Here is an 18065-nt window from a genome sequence, read left to right on the forward strand (position 1 = left end):
TAGCCAGTCTCCAGACCTCAATCCAATAGAACATCTTTGGAGGGAGCTTAAACTCCGCGTTGCTCAGCGACAGCCCCGAAACCTGACAGATCTAGAGGAGATCTGTGTGGAGGAGTGGGCCAAAATCCCTGTTGCAGTGTGTGCAAACCTGGTCAAGAACTACAGGAAACGTTTGACCTCTGTAATTGCAAACAAAGGTTTCTGTACCAAATATTAACACTGATTTTCTCAGGTGTTCAAATACTTATGTTCAGCGGTGCTAGACAAATAAATTCTTTAAAAATCATACAATGTGATTTCCTGAAATTTTTTTCTAAATTCTGTCTCTGAGTGGGAATGCACCTACAATGTGAATTTCAGACCCCTCCATGATTTTTAAGTGGGAGAACTTGCAAAATCGCAGGGTGTTCAAATACTTCTGTTCCTCACTGTATATGTGTGTGTACACAGATAGTCCAGTCCAGGAGAGAAACCAAGATGAGAAAAACTGAGTTAAAAGTCAACACAGGATAATCCAAGATGAACAAGTTTCTCACACATCTGGGTGGCACTCTGAGGCAGGAAACACAGAGGTGTGAGGAGCTGACATATAACAGTAATAGAACCAGGGTTGAGCCAGGCTTCAGGGCATCAGGGGTAGGAAAACAGAGGATCTTGGCACCTTGTATAGATGGCCTGGCAGCTGGAGAACCAGGGATCAAGAAACCATGGGTGGATGACCTGGGGGCCGGAGAAGAAAGGAACCAAAGATCTTGAGAATATGGCCCAGAGATTGTTGAGTTGAGGAGCAGGAGAGTTCAGGAAGACTACAGGACCAGACAGGAGGAGGAGGCCACTCAGGAAGCCCGTGACAATGTTCATTCCTGAGCTGCTCAGGAAGATAAAAAAATGGAAAGGAAGTACAGTGTATGTGGAGAAGACTGAAATACAAATGCCTGGCAATGAGTGAGTAGCTGACACTGAAGAGGAGAGGAGAAAGGACAGGGGTTTGCGAAAGAGACAAAGGGGAGAATGTGCAACAAAAAAGGTAGAGTCAGTGAAAAATTGATGATGGTCATTTGGAGCTTATTACATGATGGCAGTGGTTTGGGAGATAGGACAGCAGTAATGATGATGAAAAGTAGTTTAGACAGTGCTTCACTATTTGTGTTTCATTCATTATACATAATTGCTGAAGGGCATATTGATTTTTAACAAATTATGACCTAATCTTCTGGGGGAAACTGGCTGAGCGTCAAATTATTAAGAAATAACTGCAAACCTATAAAATTTGTTTTAGTCAACCCTTTAAGGCTAATTGATTTGTATGGTAGCTGTAAATTTTTTATCTAAACTTCAATGGTTAGTGTCATAAGGTTTGTCTTATTGCTAATTACCTCTGCCTCCCTCTACATGTCACTCAGTATTCAGTAACTCCATTAACTGTGCTGCTGTACATGACCCTCAGGCATCCACATTTTGTCAAAGTAATACACTGCCACACTGCAAATGCTCTGCAGAGGTGCCCTGATTGTAAAAGCATACAGGCAGAGCCATGTGGGTGTGTGGAACAGCAGCCCTTAAGCTTCGGAGACTGACTTATGATGTTCAAGGGCATGTATTTGCCCACATGAGTTCTAAGAATCATTTGGTTGAGTTCCAGTTAAGTAGGCTCTCCAGCAGCAGAAAGCACTATTTCTCACAGGGAGCATGAAGATTCAGTGGCAGGTCAACCAGAAAATAACTTAGCACACTCAGTGAGCAGAAACTGTCAAATTAAAGATGCTTCTATTCTATTAAAGGTAAATAAAGGTAGCCAGGAAGGATTCAGTCATGTGTTTGACTTCCATGCAGGCAGTCATGCTGTAAAATCATGTGCTGCATTTTTATATTGGATTCAAAAGAGAGACTTACAATCCCATAAGGAAAGGATCATTAATTGATAGTAATACACAAAGCAGCAATGTCATTTAATGTAGCATCATTGTAAAGCTCAGTAATAAAGCTGGGAAAAACCTTAGTTGAGAGAACGAGGTAAAGATCCCCAAGACTGGCATCATATCTAGTCTGAAGGATGCTGTGACCAGAGGGCTTCCTGTTTTGCTTCTGTCTCAGCTGGAGAAGTGAGTGAGTACCGTCCTCCAAGCTGGTACTAATCATGTGCCCTTGAGCAAGCCAGCTTATCCCTGGATGGCACCGCTGATCTATGGCTTCAACTTGAAGGAATTGGTTGTATTGGCAGCAGTGACTAAGCGTTCCACAATTCATCTTAAATTATGTTGCACAGCCTCAGCAAATGTACGACCTGACTATATAAAAGACTGCATTTGTTGTGTGGAGGTTATTCCTCTCTCAGGTCAAGATTTTATCAGTAGTGTTTTATTTCATAGAATGCAGTGAAATTTGACAGAAAACTTGAAATTAAATAATACGATGTACCTCAACTTACACTACACTAATATTAAAGTTTTCATCTTGTCATATCTACATTTGTTCTTTATGCTACATTTACAGAAACAGGTTTCTTGTAACTTTATATTATAATCCAGTGTTTGTTTTATTTTTGAAAAGCAGTATAAACAAATGCCAACCTGTGCCTAGGGGAATCGGTCATCATCTCCTGGCCTAAAACGTGCTGCTTCTGCTGTGCTGTCTTTTTACTTTTATAGATCACGTAAATTCCAACACAGTCAATATAAGGTGTTTGCAGAGCCCCACTGAGTCAGTATTGTATTCCCACACTGTGCACACAATATTCAATATGTGTCTTAGTGACATCATACAAACAAGTGCTCCCAGATACAGCATATACTGTAGATGTTTTGGTGTTGTTTCTATACTTATGATTATGTCTTGATTAAAAAGATAATAGTGACATGCCAAACAAAGGGAATAACTGTTCTTTAACTGGGTTTAGGACCGAGATTAAAGGGATTGTGTGGTGATTTAGTATTGTCCCTCCATAAAGATGGGGAATTTCTAAGAGGGATTAAAAAGAGAACTGATGCAGCAGAGGTTCAGATATCCCTGTTTTTGCAGTTAGTCTCCAAAAATCAGCAACTTTACTGGTTCATATAACAGGAAATAATAATGTTGCTGCATCACTGTACATCATCATCAATCAAACTGACACTTTCAAGTACATATGAAAAATGTTTTTTTCTGAACAGGTAATACATTTTCTTATTTTCTCAGATAATTTTGTCTCAAACCATTTGCAATTTACTTTAATTTCTTTTACAGCTGTGAGCAGCTCCTCATTTTCCTTTGTGTGCAATGTGTTGTGGATCAATAGTGTTCATCAACAGCACACACTTAAACTGATCGTTTTTTGGGTATGCACACAAATTTGATTGTACTTATTTTTAACACTTCTCTCATGTGAACACACAGCTTAATCAAACTCAAAATGAAAACCTGCTTAGAAACACTGTGTATTTGATATGACTTTAGGACACTAAGGGCCAAGCTCCTAAAATGTTGGATCCCATAATGTAACTTCGCATCTGTCATTACACCACTCTCTGCTAAACACCTTCACATCTTTCAGTCTCCACAACCAGAGTTCGTGGAAAGCTTTTTGATTAAAAGTTCTTGTCCCAAAACCCAATCCACGACAACCCTGATGACATCACTATGAGATCATCAAGGTTATTTTCTGACACTTGACAAAGCTCCTTGAAAGATACTAAAGACTCTATATCAAAATCAAATCAAATCAATTTTATTTCTATAGCGCCAAATCACAACAAAAGTCATCTCAGGACAACATAGGGAAAACCCAACAAATCCCCCTTGAGCAAGCACTTGGCGACAGTTGGGGGGGAAAACTCCCTTTAACGGAAGAAACCTCCGACAGACCCCGGCTCTTGGTGGGTGGCCTTCTGCCTCGACCGGTTGGGGTGAGTGGATAGAGGAGAGACAACTGTTCTCACCAGCTAAGTGATACTAAACATGACTAGTAAACTTTTAGATGTTTAAGAAGAAGGTTAGGTGTGAGAGTTGAAATCAGGGATAGGAGTTAGGAAATCAATGTAAGTACTTTGCACAGTATTATGTATTAGCACATAACTGTGCTTGAGTATGTGTCTCTCTGTGTGTGACACCTCTGGTCAGACCGTTGTCTGTTTACACCTTTGTATGTGTGCATGCAGCTTCTCTATATAGGCATATATTCCCATTTTGAATTAAAGACAATGTAGGATTCTATTTATCTTTATCAGACAGCTATTACCTGGCATTAGTGTAAGCTTGTCAGTCTGAGCAGGGCTCTGCTGGGGGGATGGCAGTGGCAGTATGAGGGTTTGGGGTGTTTGTGGTCTAGCTGGGGATGAATGTCCTTTCTGAGAAATGGAAACACCCCAAAGGATAAAATCTGTTTTTGTCATGTTCCCTCGATTCTGGTTTCTCATTATATGTTAACAGTAGTGTTATCCATCATGTCCATCACTGCAGTTCACTTGACCATTTCACAGCACCTTGCAGCTAATGTTATCTGCTGACATAAAATATTTGCTAATACATGTATAAAATACTCTCCGATTAGTGTATTAGTATGGCAGGACATTTGGCAGCTCAGGCTTGTTGTTTTTCTGTATGTATTGCTGTAGGACATATCTTTTATGTGCACCTTCTTTCCTCTTTCTTCTCTTTGACACAGGGATGAATGTGTGCGTTCATGTGTGCACTCAATAGGTGCTTCACACTGTGAAAAACTGGGGAAAAGGAGACGAGAAGTGTTTTTAATCTGCCTCTCTGTCCTGTGCAGGTGGTCGGCGGTGCCTGGCTTTTCAGCCGGCTTTACTGTAACATTTTTGTCACTCTGGATGTGATGATGTGCACCGCCAGTATCCTTAACCTGTGTGCTATCAGCATTGACAGGTGAGTGTGCAGTGTCGATCTGTGTAAGTGTGTGTTACTGTGTAAGGCTATAGATGTCGCCATGTCATCTCCAGCATAATGGTCATCCATCTGACACTTCCATAGATCCAGCTTTTCTTCCTTATAGACATTGTATTTCACAGCTTCCTGGAGAAAGACAATATTTGCTTTTCAATTGTATAGCACCAGTTCACAATAACAATTATCTCAGAGCACTTTATATAGTAAGGATACAGTATTATAGAGACACCCAGCCTAGGCCTATAGCTAAGGGATGGTACAATAGACCAAACCTATCCTAGAAGGCATGTCCAGTAATTTAATAGACACCACTACATGGCCACAAATTAAGGTCATCCTGTTGACTGAGACCCACTGGTAAGGTTAAGTATACCCAGTGGCAATAGGACGGCTCAAGATCCCTGTTTGTTTGCAGTTACTAAAATGGCTGTCAGTGTTATTACTATTCAGCCACACTAGTCATTATGATGCCATGAAATATCAGAAGACAACACAGCATGCTAAGTACCTTTCTACCCTCCCTCACTGCCCTACTAGTATTATATCTTCATAGATGTGTGCCTGTGCATATATCTGTTTGGTTGTGACAGATTAATAGACAGCTAAGAAAACAGTACATAATGCAGGAGGTTGAGGTTTGCTTGTTTCATTCATCCTTGGCTGTGTTTATCGCCATGCATTTGTTGTCATTAGTGCAGGAGGTACTGTGCTGTAGATGTCCATCTAGTATTTACATTATTTATTTGCTCGTTTGTTTCTCGTGTCACAGTTAATAGCTCAGATCTTTCAACTTACAACCCACAAGCATCGAGAGTGCAATTACACTGAATGAATAAATTAAGCTCCTACATAAACACAGGAGGTATCATGGGGATCTATTGGTGCAGCATGCATGGAGGAAGAGTAGGTGTTTTGCCTTCCTCTGTAGTTAATAACACATATGATGGGCACTTTTATAGCAAAGGCTACTGTCAACACTTGGGACTTTTGAGGCCCAGGTGTTGACTATTTGTACCTAATGTGCATTTTGTAGAGTGTCAAAGTTTTAAACCCTAATTTATCAGTTTATAATGTGCTCAAGTGGTTCATATATAGGTTTCAGTAAAATTGTGATTAATCATTTGCTTGTGTGTATGATTGAAAGGGCCCTTTTTTTCTTTTGAAGTACAACTGATTAACGTTGGATGTGCCAGTTCCTTTCATTATATTTTAATTTAGCATCTGCCCAGCCCCACCAGCTCCTTTTTAAAATTAATTTAATGATTTTCTGTCATCTATGCTCAAGTTTTTGAGACTTTTAATACTTTTGATCTCACTCAACATGAATCAGGCCCTAAACACATCAAAGGGATCTGAACCACATTTTTACTCTTGGTTTTAATATTGATTCTGTTTAATCTAAGGATCTTTTTATTTCTGGTTTAACTTGTCTTTTAATTGGGATACCTTGTCTTATCACTTTGAAATTAGCTCTTACACCCTAAACCATCTCTCAGCAGCAAAGGTTTCAGCTGTCTTCTATAATCACACTATAAGTTACAAGCCTTTAATGAACACTGCCTTTCAGTCCTGGATAGGGTTGCTCCTAAAAAGACCAAAATAGCTCTCGTGATCAGTTTCTCCCAGATGAACAATACTATTTGTTGTTGTAAATGGAGCCGTGGCAGAGTTGAGTATCGATGGAAATCCACCTATCAGCAGTATGTACTGTATAATTAATACTTGATGAAATCCCAAAATTCTGTTTCTCCTCTTACCTTTCTGACAGAAGGTTTTCAGCTACTGTTAAACTGTTTTCAGCTACTGTTAAACTATGTCACACGCACTGAATCTCTGTCTTGTGGTGTTTTCCAAGGTTGTGTCTTGAATCAGTTTCTCTTTGCTGTATTAAAATGAGCCGTCAAGTGCTGTATTAAGCTTTGAGAGAGGCCTAAATAAATGGAAAACGCCACAGGCATTCTGTGCCATTAAACGTTTACAACACACCTGCTGTACCCTTGTGACAGCATTATTTATTTATAAGCTCATATCACATATTGCTGTGATAGCAGGTGGATTTCTTGTCTTTTTAAACAATGAATCAAACCAAAGGCCCCGTAAGTACACCAGAAAGGAAGTTCTTGCATCAAACTTCAAGGTGAAGTGTCTTTGTCAAAGTACACACAGCGGTGACTCAGAGCAGAAGAGCCCTTTTTTCATTCTCCACTGAAAGTATAACTTTAAGCAACAGCTGATCAATAAAACCATCACTTGCATTATTTCTCATTAATCCACTTTTTCATCTCGGCTTTTATTTAACCAGACAGCAGATCAGCAGGAGGGTAAAGTCAGTGTAAAGCAGGGAGGTAGCAGCATCTCCAGTGAGTGTCTGTGTCTGTTTGGCTGAATTTTGCCCAGAGAAGGAGCACGGTAATAAGTCTGCTGAAGATAAACAATCAGGGGAGTTAACTGGCTCTAAACAACATAGTATCACATCCATTTTAGGTCGGGGTCCAGCAAAATTGCTCCTTCTTCAGAACCATTGCTGAACCTAGTTTTCCCAGGATCATTATACACTGTTGGCATATAGTGTGCTGATTAACTTTTAAATCAAAGCTCCACTAGGTTTATTGCTGAATAAACCTACTGTTTTATGGATGGTCTTTATAGTATTTGTTTCCTCTCAGCAATTTATTTCTTGGCATCCCTAAAGCCCAATTTCTTTCAGGGAACCTCTCTTCCTCTCTTCAATTGTTCCCTTTAACTGTACTATATCTGCACTTTTCGCTTCATTCAAATGTTACCACCTACTGTACACATCTATTTTTAAAGCTGGACAGACTAATTAGTGTGTGTGTGTGTGTGTGTGTGTGTGTGTGCACAGGTACACAGCAGTGGTGATGCCCGTTTTGTACAACACCACCCATAGCTCCAGGAAGAGAGTTTTGGTGATGATTACCACTGCGTGGGTCCTGGCTTTTGCCGTTTCCTGTCCCCTGCTTTTTGGCTTCAACACCACAGGTCAGGTCAACAACATTTTGACTTTCAGATGACTGACTGTCCAGATGTATTCTAATGAAGTTGTGCAGACTGCAAAATAGAATCCAATGCACAAATGAAACCATGTTATTCTGAAATCCAGGGTCAAGATTCAGTCTGCTTGCCATCCAGGTAGCAGTGGGACATGAAATATAACCTAAACGGGGATTTAAGGGTGCACTCCACCAGCTTAGTCATGGGGAGTACTGGTCAGCCTGTGAAAATGTCATGTCATATGACTTTTGTAGCTTTGTCATGAGCATCTGTCAAGCCTGATATGATATACTGTATGCAGATGGTGAGACTGAAATATGTGGACATTTAGACACACATGTTCATATCACTTTTTAAAAACCATTTTCACTCCCTCATTTGTGACTGTAGTGCACAGACAGACCTTTTTTCAACAAAACAGCATTGTAGCAAGACAGTACATGGATACAAGACATCTACATTTACAGGAGAATGCAGGGAAGCTTTACATGGGATTTTTGTGGGAAGGTGTATTTTCTGAATGTCCAGCTCTACACAGACTCGTAATAAATTTAAAAAAGAGAGAGGGGGAGTAGAGGGAGAGAGAAAAGAAGGAACAAGAAGAAGAATCAGAATCAGAATCCGCCTGGTGTGTAGGACACGCGAGGGATTTGACTGGTGCAGTCAATGTACATGTCCTTCTGTAAAGCAGCAAATAGTAAACAATATAAGGCTGAGAGAACAAAAAGGAATGAAAACCCAGAACCCCCAGCAATGGAGCAAGATGAGAAAAGACCATCACATTATTCAGGGCAACATCTGAGTTTGAATTCACAGTCACAGGTTTTGGTTTTTACTGACCACTAGTGGTCAACAGACCTTTGCAGAAATGGCCGCAAAGCCACCATTTCTGGCAACTACATTTATTAACATTAATACAGCAGTTCATCTAATTTTAAAGGAGCTATACACAGTTTGTTTCCCATTCTGCCAACATTCCATAAAAGCAGCCCATTAACATTACTGAGTTGAATTATGAGAAATATAGAATTAAGATCTTTGGAACTTGACCCACTAGGGAGTAGTGCTATATTGTACAAGCACAACATTTTTAACCCTCATGGGTCCAAAACAGGAGTCACTTGACATTGTCATACTTAATTTAAGGATGCAAGTGGGCAGGCACAGAGGGAACTAGAAGGTTATGTTATTAATAAATAACTGCATGTAAAGGTGATAGCAATAGTATAGCAAGAAAGGGAATAAAGGAAGACAAAAATGTCTTCCTTTCTTAATTTTTATATTTTCCATGCCTTGGTTTCAAATCAAATACTGGAGGAAGACAAATGGTGTCATCTCCTGCACGTGCCGCTTTGATTGTTCTGGGACTCTACTTAAATTGGCCATTGTGATGTGGGAACAAGAGAATCTACGCCTAAAGAATAAAATGGACAGAGCATTGTGAGAGACATCACCAGTAGCTATTTTAATTTCAATAGCCAGCAGCACAGATGGATGAGTGCACGCACACAATTAAGAGCATTAATCAGACGCAGTGTAAAGCTACTCACAGAGATAGAGGCGTTTGGTTTAGTGCACTTACAATGAATCCAAAACAATGGCTAGTGATTGCACTGTTTTGTCAGTATGTAATCATGCATCACCATTTAAACAAGAGTCCAGTGGGTGCAAATGTGGTCTAAACATCATTTATCGTCCATTAAAAGAAAAGGACTGAAAAAGAGCAGCTTGACACTATAAATGCTGTATAAAGGAGCAAGTCACTGATATGTCATGTTTCATAGCTGGGGTCCAAGACAGCATCACTTTGTTTATCCAAACTTCAATTTACAGCTCTGCTAGCTCACCTGATAAATCTGTACTTTTAATTGAAAAATTGGTGACTGTCGTGAATTTATGGTGCAGTTACTGTCAGATTAATCATACGTCTATCTCACAGTCATCTCTGAGCTTATCTGTGCTGCACTTTAGAGATCAGTATGTGCGTAGAAATATGAAAGAGGAGAAGCCATCAAGGGTATTTGCAAGAAGGAGAGCATGCACCGGGGTCAAGGATTATTGTAAATTCAATCTACTGTCTCTTTTATGAGCCTGTAATTTTTAATCTGCTTTGCATAATGTTTCTCTTTTATCTCAGATGACCCGACGGTGTGTTCGATATCCAACCCCGACTTTGTGATTTACTCCTCAGTGGTGTCTTTCTACCTGCCTTTTATTGTCACTCTGCTGGTCTACATCCGCATCTACGTATTCCTTAGGATGAGGCGGAAGAGGATCTCTTTCGGCCAGGCCAGTCGAAAGGTCCAGCCAGGCTCAACCCGGCAGTCTGCGGTGAGCCCATTAGATTAGTTCTCTTTTTTTGCTATTTTTATTTATGGTACTACCAAAGGCATTTTTTGGCAAAATGACTACATTTTTTATGTTAAAAAAGAAAATTTGAAGCTGTTACTGAAAACAGATTTTATGGCTGATGTTTATCCCTCTCTAGTATGATATTTGTTTTTTCTTTTCTGCTCTTTCATTTATCAGGAAGCCACTTCTAATAGACAGTTTGATATCTGACCTGAGCAGTAGAATGGGATTTGTTAACAATAATACAGCCAACTTCTAAACCTTTACAAAGTGTGCCTTATTAGACAGTGGCACCTGAATATTGTCATATACATAAAAATACTATTACCTTTTGATCTGATTGTTTGGTGGTAGTTTGTCAGAATAACTGCTCTTTTAGCACCTGATAAGCTGATTCTTTGTAAATACAATGTTTCCTACTGACAACTAGTTTCTCATGTATGATACATTCTCTCTCTCACTCCATCATTTTCCCCCACATTATGCACACTCATTATGACTTGCAAATTACACCTCATCTTTATATTGGACCTTTTCCATTAGATGCACTCACAATGTGCACAAACTAGACCTCCTCTGAAGCCTCAGAACTGGTTCCATTACAGTAGAAAACGCATGAATTTCTATAAGTCGCTTGCAGGTAAAAGAGTTCAGGAGAAAACAGGAGAGAAATGTCCTGTGATTTTGAGTAAGGTTATTCTGTAAATATAGAATGAATGCACTAAGACGTAGAGATGAACTCAGCAGGTCAAGGATTATATGTACAACTTGGTTTTTAAACAGCAGACTAATTAAAATTAATTAAAATGAGCTGTCAAGTTAAAAATAGTACATTTAACCAGGAGGAGTGGATTATATTTGAGCAGTTTTATATAGCATTATCCAAAAAACAAAACAAAAAAATACAATATGTGATTAATTTAGCATGTTAGCCTGCTAATATCCCTAATTAGCCTTAAACACAAAGTAGGCTAAAGGTAAGGCTTATGGCAATGTAGCTTGCCTATAAACATGACAACAAAACAAAAAAACTTTTAAGATACATCTTAGGGGAGTCAGAGAGATTACAAAGTTTTTATGTCATTTGGAAAGCCAAGCACTTAAGTTGTATTTCTGTCCTTAAAAAACATCAGTCATTTTGAGGGTGTTGCACTTTTGTAAATGTGGTTATCTCACAACAGTGCAAATCATTTTGTTCTCCTCCAGCTGGCAGTTCTTTAATAACACCCATCACTCTAATATTTGATTTTATCATACTGTAATAACCACAGGCAAGAGAAGATCAAGTCACAGTCTGTGGATCTGTATAGCACTATTTTTAAAACATGATGTATACAAAGTCACGATCAGATAATTTGGTCCCGGCATGCGTCTGGGGGCTTCCGGTGTAATGCGGTTGGATTCATTCCACTCCATTTTTTTCCCTTTCACTGCACACAGATTCACAGCCAGGTCTCCTATTTTAACAGTAGGTTAGAGATAATTGGTTGTATTTGAGCCCCAGTTTGGAATCTCATCCGTGAGTCGAGACACCATTTAAAGATCCAAGCCTTGGAGGAGTTCAGGCTGAGGGGGTTAATGGAAAAGTGTTTTGAAATAACACAGAACTCTGAGTCAGTCAACTGAAGGAACATTTGATGCAGTAAGGAAGGCGCTGTTCAGTTTTGTATGTTTTTGTGGTGAGCTTTAATCAAGTCATGCAGGGAGATGATGAGTGAAAACCTAACAGACCTGAGTCATAATTCCCTTGATTTATTTTGTACATGTTGGGAACAGTCAGCAAGTTTGTTTGAATTTTAATTAAAAAACACCCTCTGAGATGAATAAAGATCAATCAAAGGTTCCAAATGAATGGCAAAAGTTTACCTGTACACTAACGGAGTAGGAGTGTTTATATAAAGGGGGTTGGGAGTTGTGCGTTTCTCTGGAAAATATTTTTATGTTGAACTTACCTCTGAACTCTCCCCTAGGACACTTGTTTGCAAGAAGAGACCCCCAGGGCAAAGCAAGACCTTTCACCTATAAGAATTAAAGTGGTAGGTGTTATTTTAAATTAGAGGTCTCACACTGCCATGACCGTCTTGACTTCAGTGGCTGTGTTGGCGTATTGTGACACTGTGACACGCAGTTTTGGTTTTTCATGTGCGTCTGTTCAGGCACATTGAAGGTCTTGTTTTTTGCTGTGAGGTCACAGCAAAAGGGGTCTAAGAAGTAAGTAAAAATTCTGAATCATAGCTTGTTGCCTTGTGTCACCTGGTTACTCATCAGCTGTGTAAAGTCTGTGGGTGACACACTGCAGCACCTGAAAAATCTCCAGACCGTTCAAAGGCTGAGAGAATAACAACCTGTAATTTCCCCTTGAAGAAAATGTGTAATGTCAAAACTGTGTGAGTCAGAGAAGACTATGAAAATGAAAATTAATGTTTGTCACCGAATTGGAAATACTGATTACACATCTGCAAAACTAATTAACAACTATTATTAATCCAAAGGAAAAAGGCTCTTTGGTGATGTAATTGCGAAATTTGTTGGAGGATTAAAAAGTAGTATTTGCAGAAATGAGATATCGACGAATGAGCCATAAAGATGAAATATTGCCTTTAGAGTTTGCTTTAGTCACATTTTCAGACGTGTGCTGAATACTAACTGTGCAGCTGTGAATCAAACGTTTTTCAGTCCAGCTGAACAGCACTTCTGAGATGTACTGGCCAAATCTTCCGACTTTTTATTCACCACTTGGTTGAATTGAGCACCGGTTTGCATCTAATATTTTCCACATAAGGGTAAACCAAGATAAAATGAGCAAATGTTTAAGACTATAAAGAGCAATAGGATGTGATTACTTAATATTCAAACATTAAAGCTGCAATATTTGATTTGTTGGTCCAACTCAACAGGAAACTCTCTAGCTCTTTACTAGCTAATTGCTCCACTATGTTGGTTCGCAGCTAGCTCCACCAGCCAGTTGCTAGCTTTGTTTGGCACTTGGTGCCATGCAGGTGGTGTACTGCGGGTTTATCAGAGGTGTTGTCACTAAAGAGTACTGCCTTTTGTGGATTGAAAGGAGGCTGATGAGAGCAGTGAAGTGAACATTAGAGGCCAAAAAATATATATAAATATTGATTAGTGCAGCTTTAATTAAGTAACATTTTATTATGTGTATGTCATTAGAGTTAGTAGGTCATTAAATGTATGTGCTGATTGTGAGTAATCTGTCTTCTTGAATAAGCTTCTGATAACTGAATATTTTTTGTCCCAACAGCAGAGTGTAGAGCCTTCAGCTTCCTCCAAGCTCAACTTGCTCTCAATGTGCCTGTGGCGCAAACACCCAAAAACAGGTCCAGTAGAGAACTCAGTGATGCCCCCAGTCGATACACAGAACTACTGCAGCATCAGCCACGCCTCCTGTGGCCGTACCGAGCTAGATCTGGAGCAGGAGCAAGAGGAAGAGGAGGCGGATGACACCACCCAAAATGAGCAACCCGTCAAGATGAGCTCCGAGGTGAAGGATTTGTCCAATGGACAAACACGCACGTCAGTGCGGCCAATGCCTCACTCTCATACCAACAGTTCACGATTCAGGAGCATGCATGCACGGGAGAAAAAGGCCACTCAGATGCTAGCTATTGTGCTTGGTAAGTAGAGGCTTCCTTAAGTCAAATGACTTGAGGAAATGAAAGAGTAATACAGACAGTTGCTTAAAGTTCACAGTGTATGTCCAGACACATGCTATAGCACCTGACATAGCTTCCACATACTCCAATTATCAGGCCTGTTTCTGTAAGCCTGGTCCAATTAGCTTTGGTACAACATAGATCTAGCCTACAAAAATGTAATCAGAAGTGTCTGATTACATTACACCGGTGTCAGTGGTGCACAGATAATTTCAGTCCATACCTCCCACCTGCTTCTCAGCCAACTGACCACTGCTTCCTTGTGATGTTGTGACCTCAATTAAAAGTCCTTCAATTTAATGAGCCTTTCCACTATCCTACGGCATTTATAGTTGTACATACATAATAAAGTAGCCTATAGTCTGTTGCCTGCTGCTGGGAATATTAAATGACTTCAAGGTTTGCATATGAATACCAAAAGTACAGGTGGAGGTAATGTTTTTACTGCCATGTTTGTTGGGTAGTTGGTTGGTTCCCTATCTTCATTTGGATCTAAGAATTTTTTTAAAGGGTCAAAATAAGATCTAGCACATACCAAAGTCTGATCTGGATCTAAGTAATATCCTGAATGTGGTGATCCAGAATCCTCATATTTAAAGGGCTCATAGAAAACGTGCTACTGTGAGACAACAAATAATACTACAGAATTGCACATAAGATAAAATTCTAGCTGAAACGCCACTAATTCAGTCCACAGATTTGACTTATTTTCAAAAGTTAATAGTTTGCATGCTCTAAAAGTGTTTTAACTGACCATTCTCTAAGCTTGTTTCTGTGCCTGTCACACTTCCTTCTACGGAATATGGACGTGATATTTACAGACAAAATATAATGCTAAAAGGTTCAGGTTAAGGTTAAGGTTTACAGATCCTAATAAAATAGGAGTTTAGTTACTGTAGTGCAAGATAGCCTTAGCATTACAGTACATGGTGATAAACTTTTGAATATGTGTTTTGGTTTTGGAAAGGCAGCTGCAGTTTAGGGATTCAGCAAACGTGAACTGTGATCCCGACTAACATGAATACTCTGATTTCTTTTCTAATTTTCTCTTTTACTCACATTCTTCACACTTCTGAACTCCCCTCATGAATTTACTCTAAACACATTTCCCTGTTTCACATTCATGCTTTCTCCATCTACTCATCATTTTGTTCTGCTTACTTTCTTTCAACCTCTGTTTTGTTGAACATTCTCTCTCACTTACTGTCTCTGTTCCCCGTCGACCTTTCTCCATACCTTTCTCTTCTCTGGCTGCTCCAGGGGTGTTTCTCATCTGCTGGCTGCCGTTTTTTGTGACTCACATTCTGAACACCCACTGCAGGACATGCTACGTGCCTCCTGAGCTTTACAGTGCATTCACTTGGCTGGGGTATGTCAACAGTGCCCTCAACCCTATTATCTACACCACCTTTAACATCGAATTCAGACGGGCTTTCATCAAGATCCTCAGCTGCTGAGGAAGGCGGTTCACCAGGACATTAAAATGGGAATGAGCCTGTACACTCGTGATTTAACTCAAGCATGGTGCATTTACTAAAGAGCAAGCACAGGTGTGTATACTGGTCATGGTTGGAAGCAAACCTGCTTTGTGAACGGGTTATGCAACAGAAACAAGGTGAATCACTGAAATAAAATGATACTGTTGTGTGCAGTAAATGCAAACAAAAAACTATTTTTACTTTTTTGACCTCAGCAAAGGCTCAAACTTTTGTTTCTCTCCATTTGAACAATACTGCTCCTCAAGTAAGACATTTCACATGCATCCCACATGAATCTTCTTGTGGATATGTCTTGTATAATATGTGTACTGCTCCTTGCTACAGTTCAGATCTTTCTGACTGATGTAAGTTTGGAAGCTCTTTTTAGCCAGGATTGAGCATTAAGACTGATAAATTGATCTTAAACCTGGAGGCCACCTCGTTCTGAGGCCCACTGCCACCGCAGCGTATGGATTAACTGATGTTACACACCTCCTCAACTCTCCCCATCTTTCATCATGACCATAAGCGTCTCACAAGCGCATGCACAAATCAAAATTCAAGTTATTTCACTTGAACTATGCTAGAGGGATCAATCTGGTCCCTATCAAGAGTCAAAGCATTCTGAATGAGATGCATGTATTGATGTGGAGGCAATGTGCCTGGAGTAAAAACTGTTTGGATATAATGCACAGGGGAAACATTTTCAGTGTTTTTTTTTTAATGTCTGTTCATTAACAAACCTGCCTGTGATTTAGAGCTGCCTGCCCAATGTTCTGATAATGGCAGGAGTTTTGGTATCTTTACAAATTAAGCAGGATTGTAAACCACATGGTGGCAGGTTTATCATAGAGTGTTTACTGGAAGGTGTTGTAAATAAGATTAAAAAAAGATTAAATGTTTTAGTCTTGCATTCATCTTTCTATGCACATGTTCATGTATGACTGAGATGTTGCTTGTAATAAAAGACGCCATCAGATACTGGAGAATAAATGAGTTAGTGGCTTTCTGGGGACAAGTGGAACCAAGCTGAGTGAACAGGATAGTGGGAAGTAAAAACTCAGATAAAATCTAAAACTGAGTAGGATGAAGTAAAGCCAAAAAAGAAATGAAATGAAGACAAACAACAAGGATCAAAGATGAATGTAGGTGGGAAAAGGGCAGACAAACTGAAGACAGCTATGGGAGTGAAAGAAAAGCGAGGTTAGTCTTTCTCAGCATACAACTCAAGCTCTCTGATTTCTCTAAGGCCTAAACACCTGCTCCCTTGCCATTACATTGTCTCAGCCTCGTTTCGCCAAGACTACTCATCTTGATGATGCACCAATTGTGTGAGTGCTGATGTGTGTACCATTATTTATAAACTCCACGTTTTGACGTGAGAGGAATGTCCAGTTCATGATCATCATAAGACAAGCATCAATAAACCATAGCATTAATTTGTTTTCTCTAAAAAATTCATGCAGCTCAAATCAATATTTAATCCAGCATAGATACTAGGGACATATAAAAGAAATAGTTTCCTAGTGATCAGAGGAGGTGTTTATTCTCTTCTGTTCTTTAACTGAAATTGTATATGAATTAGTTTAACTTTAGGGGGTAGATAAAGCACAGTTGCACACATCCGCCTTTAGATTACTTTCAGTCATAGACGATAATAAAACAGCTCATTCATCTATTGCTATAAATCAACTGCTTATAAGCCTAAAGCCCCAAAGGCCTGGAGTCACTTTATAGACTTTCACGAGGCTGCAGTGTTCAGGGATGCAGTTCCTTGGGCCGAACATACAAATGATATTACTGCTCACTTTTAACAGCAGTGAGGCTAAAAATGTTACATTTGTCCACTGATGCTGCCAAAGAAAAGGTTACAGGAAAATTAAAAAAAAAAATCCTTTTGGGGAGTATTAATGTGCTGATTCACTGAATTTCACGGCATTCTGTTTGTACATTAAAAATGCTCTTTTGTGCCGTGTTGACATTTTGTCCAGAAGGCAACACAAGCTCACAGAGAGTTCACTGAGTGTTCACATTTATGTGGAAGAGGTTTATCCAGCTTTCTCTGTTGATTGTCTGTCTGCTTTCCTTTAATGCCTCCTGAACTTCAGAAGCCTGATACCTGATTACATGAACACTTTGGAGCCTACTCTGCCATCTTGTGTCACTCCATGTTGTCACAGTACTGTTCACCTTTCTTCAAACACATCAGCTTAGTTTGAGGCTTTGTTTTGTGCTGGACACCTTTTGTCAACCTGGATCACAACCTGTACCCAGAGATATTCAACAAAGTCATCAGCTGCTTCCTGTCTGTGCTTTCAGCATTTGGATGCTAACACAAAACTCTTACAGACAAGGTTAAGAGTATGTGCTCCATAGGGGACTTTTCTTTTTTTGAGCAGTCTAGTTTGTACTCTTTGAGGTTTCAGCACCCAAAATTGTCATTTGGTCAAGAGGAGGCTGTCTGTAATTCACCTGGTTCTGTGTTAGCTAGTAAAGACAACTGTACTTCAAATTCAATTTAAACTCTTGGCTCTTAGCTACCAGTCGAGTCACAGTCACCATCCCTGCACTTTTGTATATGTATTTATTTTACACTTTAATTGTTCCATAGTGCAGGGGTATTGGTGCCTGTAACCCTTTATTTCAGGGTATTCTGCCATGACAGGGT

The 18065-nt window shown here is 39.6% G+C and overlaps 1 protein-coding gene across 2 annotated transcripts in view; it reads left to right on the forward strand.

Moving 5' to 3' along the window:
• Positions 1 to 16228, forward strand: part of drd3 (dopamine receptor D3) — a 22732-nt gene extending 6504 nt beyond the window's left edge. For both annotated transcript variants that reach the window (XM_020599932.1, XM_020599931.1), the window contains exons 3-8: positions 4748 to 4860; positions 7745 to 7881; positions 10031 to 10224; positions 12216 to 12281; positions 13508 to 13880; positions 15180 to 16228. In XM_020599932.1, the coding sequence (XP_020455588.1) occupies positions 4748 to 4860; positions 7745 to 7881; positions 10031 to 10224; positions 12216 to 12281; positions 13508 to 13880; positions 15180 to 15376 (1080 nt within the window). In that variant the 3' untranslated portion in view covers positions 15377 to 16228. The remainder of the gene's footprint in view (positions 1 to 4747; positions 4861 to 7744; positions 7882 to 10030; positions 10225 to 12215; positions 12282 to 13507; positions 13881 to 15179) is intronic.
• Positions 16229 to 18065: the final 1837 nt, after the last annotated feature.

This window comes from Monopterus albus, unplaced genomic scaffold, assembly GCF_001952655.1.
Source record: "Monopterus albus unplaced genomic scaffold, M_albus_1.0 scaffold44.1, whole genome shotgun sequence".
NCBI classification, from domain to species: domain Eukaryota; kingdom Metazoa; phylum Chordata; class Actinopteri; order Synbranchiformes; family Synbranchidae; genus Monopterus; species Monopterus albus.